We start from the raw sequence: 11,472 nt of genomic DNA on the forward strand, positions 1-11,472 counted from the left end.
CAACTCTTTGGGCCTCATGTTTGAGGATAATATGTGATGATTCAGCTGGATCTAAGACTTAGGAAAGGCTTGGGCTGCTGCCATCTTCTTAAGGGACACCGACACTTCCTTTCCCAGCAGCCAGCAGCTGCCAATATCTCCTCAGTCTTACTATTAATTTTAGTTGCTGTATATTAATTGTCCACAGTTTCTGGTTTTATAAAGACTATTTCTTTCAAGTATATCATGCATTTGACCATCTTTTCCCCTCGTTACCTCGTTTCTCTTTTCTCTCTCTTCCTGCCTCTCTACTCTTCTTCCCTCCGGAGTCTCCCTCTTTGTGTAATATGCAACCTTCCTTCTGTCTTACAGTCTGCCCATCAAGAAGGAAAGCTCCCCTAGCTTCATTAAGTCGCCTGCGATCAGGAGGGAGACCCTCCCCCACCCCCTGGGCTGGGGGAGAAACAAACAACCTTTCTCCTTTCTCTACTTCCCAAAGGAGAGGCCCTCACATCAAAAACTAAATGAGAATATGGCACATTCCAGAACAGCTCAGAGGGGAGTAAAGAAGCAAACCACTGCTATATGGTCCAGTGCTCTATGGGACTCACTGTCAGACCTCTCCATACTTGATCTTAGGTGACAGTATTGCTACTTAAGCACAGAAACTGAAGCCATTGACCGCACTGCCTCCCCCAGTCAATGATGCCACCTAGCTGGTTTGTGGCCAAGCACTTCCTTCTAGTAACTGACTTTTGTGACCTTCTAGAGCTGTGTCCTTAGGATGCAGAGGTGTGACATGTCAGTGAGCCATGTTTCTTCCACTCTGCACTAATCCCCACACCCACCCTGAGTAGTTCTGTCCTCAAGCACGGACCTTGAGAGAGCTCCTGAGCACGAGTACGCGCGCGTGCGCGCAGCTCTTTTCAGGTTGAAGAATGTGATTAGTTTCTTCTCTAATGTTAGCTCGTTATGCAAGAAAAATGACTTTCAGAGCAATTTCCCACGCAGGGTTTAAAGGCTGTTCCTCTCGCAGTTATTGCCATCCTCAGCGGGGGTGCCTGCAGTCTCTAGGGTACCTTGAGCTCCAGTCACCGCCCTTCTGGGTATACCCAGGTTGGAGAGGGGGTGTCCTGCTTCTCCCCCATCCCACCTTGTTGTTAAGATTTCCATCTCCTCACTATTTCTTTGGAATATGGTTTCTACTTTGCCGTTGTGGTTGTGAGGGTTTGGAGGGAGGATGGGGGGGGGGAATGATGTTAAAATACTATAATATCCTTGAACTTAAATTTTGGAGTCAAAGCATTTTTTTATTTTTATTTTTGTTTCCCCAGAAAATGAAAAGCTGTGGATTCCTTCCAGACTAATGTGGTTTGATCAAGCCAGACCGCCTGAAACAGAGTCCCAGGTGATCCTACATTCAAAACAGCTGGACAAAGCAGCCTTACAGACTACAGCCAGGATTTCTGCATCTTCTTAGAATCCCCCATGACAGCGCCCTCTACCAGCAGGAAGTAGTTTGGAAAGAACAACGCCCAAATTTCCAAATATTGTCTATAAATGTTTGTTTTCATTTAAATGGACTTGGTTATAGAAAGTAAATAAATAAACAAATACTATAATCTTAAAAAATGTTTTATAAAATCAAGAAAAAAAATCTCCTTGTGATGAATCTTTCTAACCCATGGGGCTTTTCTTTCCTTCTTCCTTCTTTTTTTTTTTTTTTTTTTTTTTTTTTTTTTGAGACAGGGTTTCTCTGTGTAGCTTTGTAGACCAGGCTGGCCTCAAACTCACAGAGATTCGCCTGTTCGCCTGCCTCTGCTTCCTGATTGCTGGAATTAAAGTCGTGTCCCATCACGGCCCCGCTTAGCCTGTGGGAAATTTTAAAAAGAACACTTATGAATGAGACCTTCCTTTAAATGCCATGCCAGGCTATGGCTGTTCTTGTTCCATAAGTTTGTATGTGTTTATTTTTGTTCCATTATGTAAGGAGTCTATGACTTAACATATGGTATTTCTAAGTCTGCATTGTTTTTGTGGATGTCACTTACCCATTGCATAATTTGTACATGTATGAAGACATCGGATGCACTTCATTAACGTGGATATGCTTTAAAGGCTTATTTTTAAAATCGTGTGTACTTGTATAGGTCTCTGGGTGTGAAGTTTCGTAAACATGCATGTGCCCATGGAATCCAGAAGAGGGTGCTGGATCCTGGAGCTTTGAGCTGCCAGACATGGATGCTGGGAACTCAGTTCAAATGCTTTGCAAGAACAGCCTGTGCTTTTAACCACTGAGCTGTCTCTAGCCCCTAATATGTGTAATTTTTATTTGTCAGGGAAAGAAAAAAATTTCTTTTTTTTCCCCCATCCTTGTGGTTTTTGTGGTTTGACTCTGCTATTGATTTCTGGCTGCGTTCCCCTTTGTTCATCAGGGTTACTCTAGTTCACCTAATAGTTATAAAGAGACTGAAAATTTTGTGCCTTGACATGTGGCTTATCCTGAAGAAGGTTCCAGATGCACTTCATCAGGATATATGCTCTGATGCTATAGAGCAGAACATGGTTGGATATAATATGCCTTGTCTCAGCAAACTTGGTCATGTCTTCATGATTTTAGAATTTTTTCCCTCCCTCCTTTTCAGACAAAGGCTTGCAAGCCACCATCCCTTCCCCTGAAGATGTCTCATTGTTAAAACTGAGCTAGCTCCTCTTTCCTGTGTGTGTGTGTGTGTGTGTGTGTGTGTGTGTGTGTGTGTGTACCTTTCTGTATGTGCACACAGGTGCTTGTGCACTTGTGTGTTGAGTCCAGAGGTCAACTCTGCATGCATTCTTCAATCTCGGTTTTGTTTTTTGAGACAAGGTCTCTAATTAAATCCAGAACTCACAATTGCCTTCAACTCCTTCCCAGCATTAGGGTGATAAGCATATGCCCCCAGGCCTGAATCTTAGTGGGTGCTGGGGCTCCAAATGCATGATTGCTTGGCAAGTACTTATCCACTGGAGCTGTCTCCCCAACCTCCTTCCTCTCTTCATTCTCCCAGGAATTATCTGAAGCTTGTAGGATTGAAGTCTGCTGCAAGGGAGAGCTTGCAATGCAGTTCCCAATGATGTCATCTTGATGCCTTGATACCCACCCCCTCTGTTCTGAGTCTGCCTGATACAAACATCATAAAAACAAGAAGAGATGCCCAGCTGATGTGCCCGCTGTTGTCAAGACTGTGCATTGCTCTGCTATACACTCATCGGATTTATACTAGTGCCATTGGAACATAGGCTTTTAAAAACTCTTAACTGGGTCTGAAACCAACCCATGGCAGAATATGGGCTCATGCGCATCCCGAGGAAACCCTGCAAAGTACACTTACACACACATCCGTGATTCAGCGCGGACCCATGACAATGTGCTGACCCCCTAAGTTTTCCTGACCGTCTGTAAAAGTGTCTTTCTCTACCATGGACCTTGTTAAGAGGCCCCACTCCAGTTCTCTAGATGGACTTTGAGTCTGATATAGTGAATTTAACTAACAAGGCATGGCTGATGATGCCCTGGCAATGAGTTCCACGAAAGCAGAGCAAAGTGTGGGTGAGTTGAATGGTGATGCCAGGTTGGCCACCCACCTGAAGCTCTGGATACCTCTAGGCAGGATGATGTGGCAATAGGCTGAGCTCTTGTTGTTTTATATGAAGTGTGGTGACATTTGAAACCCCGCCCAAGGCCAATGCCTTGGATATTCTTCCAAGTACTGTTGAGCTCTTGGAATCCGTGAGACTTCAGTACACTTAGACTAAGAAAATACTATGAGGTCATGAATATGCCTCACTAATAAAATGGACATGAACTCTCTTCCCTTCCCATGCATTTGTGAGCATTAAGTGAGATCACAAGACATGTTAGCATAAACTTGACAAAGAATATACTTATTCTATAAATAATGTCTACTTTATTATTATTATTATTATTATTACTATTCACAACATAGAATACATTTCCCCTTTCTCTTGATCTACCTTGAAATGCCAGTCACTCTTAACCAAGTCTATTCATATCCTCTGTCTCTCCTGTTCCTCTGACTCCTTCCAAGTCCCAACCCCTCACTAGCCTGGTCTCCACCCTTCCCTTTACCCTCTTCCAGCCCTGGCTCAACGGGACAAGAAACTCATGGTGTAGTTTGGTGGGATCGTGGCAAAGCCCACGAGTTTAGGGGACACATCGATGTCCTGGGGTGCCTGTGGGGATCTGAGGTGGAAGTTCTGCAGGATGTTCGTGAGGAAGAGAAAGAGCTCCATTCTAGCCAGTCCTTCTCCGAAGCAGTATCGCTTTCCTAAAGAGAGGAGACAGGGCAAGGTGAAGCCAGTTCTCGCCCTCACCCCCGTACCAAACCCCTGGCTATACTCTCTGTGGGAGGAAGGGCTGAGACCTTTAAAGGAGGCTTGACTCTCTGAGCCTCAGTTTCCCCCATACTTGTGGTGGATTGGTCCACGCCAGGTTGCTACAATGAGAAATGTGGATTCCCTTCCCTACAGAGGTGCTCTCCAATATGGCTGCGCCACATCCTTCCCTCTCTGTCCTTCCTTCCTCCCTCCCTTCCTTCCTTCCTTCCTTCTTTCTCTCTCTTTCCCTTCCTTCATTTCTTCCCTTCTCTCTCTGTCCTTCCTTCCTTCCTTCCTTCCTTCCTGCCTTTCCTTTCTTTTCTTTGTTTTTCTTTTGAGACAGGGTTTCTCTGTGTAATAGCCCTGGCTGTCCTGGGACTAGCTCTGTAGATCAGGCTGGCCTCCTACTCACAGAGATCCTCCTGCCTCTGTCTCCCGAGTGCTGGGATTAAAGGTGTGTGCTACTACACCCAGCTGCCACATCCTTTCTAAGAACTGGTTGTGTGACCTGGGGAAGACTTCTGACTTAGTTTAAGCTTTCATTTCCCTCCATCTATCACTACAGTTTGACCATCACTTCTCCAGGGTTCAGATACATGGCACTTGGGAATTATGTAAGTTGCAGCTGATTGGCTGAAGGTTCAATCCAAGAGGACCTTCCAAGATGGAGAGATATTTGGTTGCATCAGAGGCGCACCATGGATAAGGTATCTCTGTTGGTGTGAGCAGTGGCCTGGCACTAGACAGTGGCCTCTTACCTATGGAAAAGGGTACAAACGCATCGCTCTTCTTAAACTGTCCTTTGTCATCCAGAAAGTGCTTTGGGTTGAAGTCATTGGGGTTGGAGAAGAACTTGGGGTCCCTCAGCACAGAGCCCAGCATAGGAAACACTTCAGTGCCCTGTCAATGAGGAAGGGTTGGTAAGGTAGATTTGGATGAGTGTCCTGCTGGCCCTTAGGGGTTAGAGGGATGAGTTAGGGTATCCCAGGTGAAGATAAACATAATGTATGTGAGTAGGTGGGGGCCTTGAGGGAGGAGCTCTGAGGAAAGTAATGTCATTATCCTTGAGACAGGAGATGTGGGGCTCACATTATATGAGGCAGGATGAGCGAGATTAAGTGTATAACGTCGTGTGACTCGATGATTGAAAGGCACAGAGTTGAAACTCCCAGGTCAGAAAACTACGTAGGAGGGTGGAGGGGTGTGGTGGTAGAGAAAGCCTGTCACTGGGATAGTGAGAGAGGTTTGGGTGAGCTCTAAGAGGAGAGGAGGAGGGCCTGCGGGCCCATGAAGGGCTGGAGGTCACTATCGGCTGGGTGAGTCAGCACCTTGGGAATGAAGAAGTCCCGGAACTTGGTGTCCTTGGTGACCCTACGAGCCAGGCCCATGGGGATCATGTCTCCAAATCGTTGAATCTCATGGATCACAGCCTCTGTGTAAGGCATCTTCAGGCGGTCCTCATATTTGGGCTGCCGGTTCTTGCCAATCACCCGGTCAATCTCCTCTTGGACTTTGGCTGAGAAGAAGAGAGGTGTGTTTAGGGGTCCGAGAACCCTCACCCTGGGAATGACAGTGCAAAAACGTAGAACCGAATGGAGGCTGTGAGACAGTGTTTGACACTGTCACTCATTTTCAATACATGCAAGCCATAGGCATTGCTGGATGAGGTTCTTGTTAACCGGATCATAACAGAATTATGCTGGAATCGTGAAGAAGGAGATTTAGTCAGGGTCTGGGGGATCAGCAAGTGGCTCCTTGAAATCCAGGTGAACAACACACCAGTTGATTCAACAACTAGAGACCGGTGCCCACCAGCTGACTCTGTCTCTGCAGAGCAGGGGACAACTACCTGAGAGTTTCTTGAGAGAGGTAGGGGACAGTGTGGCACATCAGTGAAGCAAGTTTAGGATCCATGACCTCCCTCTCCCCTTCCCGTCCCTTGCAGCCTCACCCTCCACATCTGGGTGCTTCATGAGCAGCAGGAAGCCATAGCGTAGGGTTGTGCTGACAGTCTCTGTACCAGCAAAGAAGAGGTTCAGCGTCGTCAGCACCAAGTTCTTCATGTAGAACTCTGTATTGGGGTTCTTCCTCTCCTGCAGGAGGGAAGCGTTCAAGTCCAGCCCACTCCTATGCTCCTGGCATCTTTCTGTTTTGCACCCTCCCACCCAAATTCACGTCTCTTTGGCGCAGACCTAAGGGGAGAAGAGGGATCCTGGCTATGCCAGGTGCTCTCCAGGTTCCAGACTTTGGAAATGATCCAGCACCCTAATCCAGTGCTCTTCCGTCATTTATTGACTTAGTTGATTGTCTGAGCTTTAATGACCATGTCTAGCTGTCAGTTTTCACTTTATGTGCATTGGTGTTTTGACATGGGTGTTTGGTCCCCTGAAACTGGAGTTATAGACAGTTGTGAGCTGCCATGTGGGTGCTTGGAATTGAACCCAGAACTCTGAAAGAGCAGACAGCGCTCATAACCACTGAGCCACCTCTCCAGCCCTTGGACCATCGTGGCCAGATACTACACACTGGTTATTTCAGCCTCCAGAAAGCAGATTCAGGAGGACCACCACAGGTTTGAGGCTGGGCTGGTCTACAAGGAGAGTTACAGGCCAGTCTGGTGTACATAGCATGATCCTATCTCAAAACCACCAATGACAAAATCTCCCTCTCTGTTCTGAACGGATGGGAGAAGGTCCCAGTAAAGCACGGGTCCGCACAGATGTAAACCAGTCATGAGGACAGACACATGCAATCAGCGTGATAGCTGAAAGCATCAGTTGGAGCCAGTGAGGTAGGACGTACAGCCTTCATGCTGTGGTATCAGACAGATCACCCATATTATCAGGGCTGCAGCCTCCTCGTTTGTAAAACGGGAGTTGAAACACAATCTTGCTCAAGAGTTGTGGGTATTAAATAAGTTAACAGAACTAAGCCTTTAAAACAGTGCCTGGAACATGGCAGCCCTGCCCCCTGGCTGCTACCTCAGCCTGTACACACCTCCTGAGAATAAGAGAGAAGTGGATGGAACAGTGATGTTGAATAAGAATTATAACATGGGTAGGGATGAGTGGTCCTCTGTTAACTCCTCATCCCCGAGCCTGATTTCATCCTACGTGGCTTTGTACCTCCCATCATGCTCCCATCTTCTGGGTTTACCTCCTGCATGCGGATGAGGAAGGAGTCGATGAAGTCCCTTGGGGAGTTGGGATCCAGGGTGCTTTGGTTCTGTTCCACCTTCTTGGTTATGAAATCCTCCAGCCCCTGTAGTTCCTTAAAGGCCTGTTGCTGCGGCCCCGGCAGGTGCTTCATCACCGAAGAGAACATCTCGTAGAGCTGTTGGTGGGAAGAGAACGAGAAACCAAGGCAGTTGCCCCTGGACAAAAACCCAACAGCTGTGACATCTGTGTTAAGACGAGGGATGTTCACACCACCTGTCCAGGAGTTTAGGCATCCCGGTGGCGCTGTGTGGCAGCAGAGCTGTGTTTTAGTTTAAGCATGAGGACTATTGCCGGAGGTTTTAAGTGAGGTGGATTGGGGAACACATGCAGGCTCGGGGTATGCAGGTGAGGCTGGAGTGGGAGGCATCCAGTTGTTGGGAAGGGTTGCCTATGTAGATATTTAGGTGTTTGGGTGACTTCAGCTGGAGAGAGCTGTTGGTATACCAATGGGATTTTCATTCGTGAGTTCTAACAGCCGTTCCAACATTAAATTAGTGCTGGTGAGGTCACAAAGCTAAATTATACAATCAACCTAAGTGGCCAAAAGCAGGGTAATGGAGAAGAAAAAAATGTGATTTATATACGCAACTGAACTATTTTCCAGCCCTTAAAAACAAAGTTACAGCATTTTCAGGAAGATGGCTCCAACTGGAGATAATAGTAATAAGCAAATTTAACCAGTCTTAGAGAGAGCTCATGTGCATATATTTTTTTCATTTGTGGTGTAGATACATTAAATCATGTGCATATACACATACATGCGTATTATTTGGAAGTAGAAGGAAAACTGTCTCAGAGGACGAAGAGGACTAAAGCAGGAGGTGTGGGAAAAGAAAGGCAGAGGGTACGGGGATGAATAGGCTTAATACGCAATATAAGCTTGTTCAAAAATTTTTCAAAGTATTTTTAAGTAGTGCTGACATTCACCTGGTTACGGGCATTGCTATTCGAACGTCTGCACAGAAGGCCCTGAATAGGTGTAGGTGTGTGAGTGATCTGTGCTGGAAGTCCTGTAACTGGGCGCTTGAGGGACATTCTGTGCAGAGATTTTGCTTAGAGGGGCAGGGGTAAGGGACACTCGTGTACATAGTCCAGTGGGCTGGCTCTGAACATTTTGCAGAGGGCACGTGATTTGAGCGATCTGGATTTTGCAGCACCAGACACTAGGGAACTGAAGGGGGCTAGTGTACATGCGGGGGGGGGGCTTCCTGTAGCGACCTCGTGTTAGAGAGTAGAATGACTTGATGAGTTTCTGTAGTAGTGTAGAAGTGAGAAAGTGTCTCTTCTCCCCTCACCCCGCGTGTACTCTGCGGGCTCCGATGTCAGGCACAGCTGTATAAACTGTGTTATGACACGTGTTCTGGCATTAACTGCCCGGCTACTTTGAAGGTACCTGCTGGAAAGAGGCTGGCAGTTTGGGAGTGAGCGAGCTGGCAGCTTCGGTCTGGGGGTGGCAGGACAAGGTTGAAACAGGTTACCTGCCCAGTGGAGGTAGCTGTGAACTGGAAACTCCCCAGCATCATCCTCAGCAGTGACAGGAACTCTTTGTCCTCATAGTCAAAGCGGTCGCCGAAAACGATGGAGCTAATGATGTTGGAGACGGTTCTGCTCAGGTAGAAGGTGGGGTCAATCAGGGCACCTGTGGGCAGCGAGGGGGAAGGAGAGAGGAGCTAGGAAAAACATCACCGGGGTAACAGCATCAGATACTTTGAATCAAAGAATTCAAAATGAGCACTGGCTGCAGTGCGGAGTCCGCCAAAACCTGGACACCAGGCCCCACAGCGGGACCAGGCCTCTATTCCCTAGTCTAGTTCCTACTGCTTTTCCTAGGGTGTCTCCCCCTTGGTCGGTTCTGAGAACTTGCGGGGCTCTGCTTACCGTTTGTCTTTCGGAATGCCTCCAGGAGAAAGCCCGCCTCCTCTTGGATGCGCTCCTCAATGCCACGCTTGCCCACGCCGAAGTCCCGCAATGTGGCAATGGAGAAGCGCCTCAGCTGCTTGGCACGCTCGCCGCTGCTAAAGGCTACGCCTGGGAAGGTGAGTGGGGGTGGGGGGAGAAGTCAGAGAAGAGGGGCGTGGCTGGCCAAGGACCACTAATCACCCCTGCCCTCTTCCCGCAGGGAAGAAAGATGCACAGATGCAAAGATGCGCCACAAAACTACGGGGTGGAGGTGGGGGGTGGAAGAAAGAGCGAGTAGAGGACAGTAGGAAGAGGGAGACAGATGCAGGGACAGAGAGACAGGACAGAGATCTGGGGGTGGGTAGGGTTGTGAAAGATTTATAACCGAGCTAGGGAAGAGAGAGATAAGGAAAGAGAGAGATGAAGAGAGCCTGGGAGGAGGCGAGATTGCTGCCTGGAGACTGGCCTTGGGAACAGATCTCTGTGATGCTCCGACAGAGGAAGAAGAAAGCAGGGGAGGGAAAGAGAGACAGAATCCCGGGCAATCACAGAAGCTAAGAATGATGGGGTGTGCTGGTGGTGGTGAGCTCTGGAGTCTGTTAGAGGTGTGGAATTTGGATAGAGAAATCCCAAGGCGCAAGAGAAGGCTTGGGGGTGGGGTGGGGACTAGGAGGCACGGAGAATGGGTGGGTGAGAGAGAACAGAGAGAGAGAGAGAGAGAGAGGAAAATTAGGACTTGAGGAGTTCGAGACTTGACACAGCCAGCTGCAGACAGGGAAGACGATAGCCTGGAAGGGAGCGAAGAGTCAGGGAGGAGGCTGGAGAAACTGATACCTTGTAAACGTTCCCTGCCACTTTCCCAGTGTCTTGTCCCACTCACCATAGCCTTTGAAGAGCCAGTCAAAGGTGGCCTGCTCGCCACGCCCACTGAATTCCTCAGCTTGATCCACTAGAGCCTCCTTGACTGCTTCCTGTCCACATAGTACCACAATTGGGCGAGGCCCCAGGTGGATGGTGAACACAGGACCATAGCGTTCGCTGATCTGAGCGAGGTTAGAGGAGAGAAGTCAGACCTTGATGTCAGGTCTGGGATGCCTTTCTCTGGAGTTGTAACAGCTACCAGATGGGATGTCCCAAGATGTGATCTCACAAGCCTAGGAATTGTTGCTGACTCTTCAAAATCTCCCTGGCCTAATATTACACTCCCACCTGGTCAATAGCCTATCACAAAGTCTCAATCAAAACTGGGCACCCCTCCGTGCGCCAGTTCTACCCATCTCCCTGCCCAGTGGCACCTTCATGAGGGAGTTGTACATCTGCTCTGTGTTCAGCTGAAGGTAGTTCCCGATGAAGGGCAATGGGGTCGGTCCTGGAGGCAGCTTCCCTGAGAGCTTCCTCTGCTTCCAGACAGACATCAAGACCAGGACAACGAGGAAGGCCAGCACAGTCACCAGGAGCAGTCCAGAGGCCAGCATGGTTGAAGTGAGGGTGGCAGACAGACGGTGATGGCTGAATTGGTTTGCATTTATACATCCTGATGTGGAAGGGTGGCCTTTGGTCTTGGTTACGCAATTGTCTCATTTCACCTCCAGACTACCCCCTCCATTGTGCACCACGTTTGGGGCATAGCCAACAATCAAGGAGGAGGAGGGCCCCATGAGGGATTAACAGGGAGTAGACAGAATTTGTGACATCTAAGGAGGAAGTACTCCGGGGCTATGCATCATAGAGGAATGGGACAGTACACAGAAGCCAGAACTGAATCTTTCATAGCATTTATATTGGAGACTCTTCTGAGCTTTGGGTGTGGAGTGCATTCCCCTGGGAAGGGACCAAAATGATGCGATATTAGGGTCTCAGGAGAGAAGAATCTATATTTCATAAGCGTGATACAGGGTAAATAGCAATGAATTTGAAAGTCAGTTTTCTTGTTTGTTTGAGACAAGTTCTCACTATGCATTCCTGGTGGGGCTGAAGCTTAATCTGTAGATCACGGAGATTC

General features: G+C 48.1%; 1 protein-coding gene across 1 annotated transcript; it reads right to left on the reverse strand.

The window, feature by feature from the left end:
• Positions 1 to 3,956: 3,956 nt before the first annotated feature.
• LOC127238377 (cytochrome P450 2A3) lies at positions 3,957 to 10,951 on the reverse strand. The gene is made up of 9 exons (XM_051206965.1): positions 10,766 to 10,951; positions 10,351 to 10,513; positions 9,450 to 9,599; positions 9,050 to 9,210; positions 7,510 to 7,686; positions 6,305 to 6,446; positions 5,682 to 5,869; positions 5,112 to 5,253; positions 3,957 to 4,304 (listed from the first exon to the last, which is right to left on the reverse strand). Exons 1-9 carry the CDS (start codon positions 10,943 to 10,945, stop codon positions 4,123 to 4,125), a joined length of 1,485 nt encoding a protein of 494 aa, XP_051062922.1. The 5' UTR covers positions 10,946 to 10,951; the 3' UTR covers positions 3,957 to 4,122.
• Positions 10,952 to 11,472: the final 521 nt, after the last annotated feature.

The sequence above is a fragment of the Phodopus roborovskii genome, unplaced genomic scaffold (genome assembly GCF_943737965.1).
Source record: "Phodopus roborovskii unplaced genomic scaffold, PHOROB, whole genome shotgun sequence".
Classification (NCBI taxonomy): domain Eukaryota; kingdom Metazoa; phylum Chordata; class Mammalia; order Rodentia; family Cricetidae; genus Phodopus; species Phodopus roborovskii.

Coding starts and splice junctions, on each gene's coding strand:
- LOC127238377 (XM_051206965.1), bottom strand. CDS start 10,945: ATGCTGGCCTCTGGACTGCTCCTGGTGACTGTGCTGGCCTTCCTCGTT. Junction 5,870..6,304: donor GAAGCACCCAGATGTGGAGG/GTGAGGCTGCAA, acceptor TCTTCTTCTCAG/CCAAAGTCCAAGAGGAGATT. Junction 4,305..5,111: donor GTTTGTACCCTTTTCCATAG/GTAAGAGGCCAC, acceptor TCCTCTCTTTAG/GAAAGCGATACTGCTTCGGA.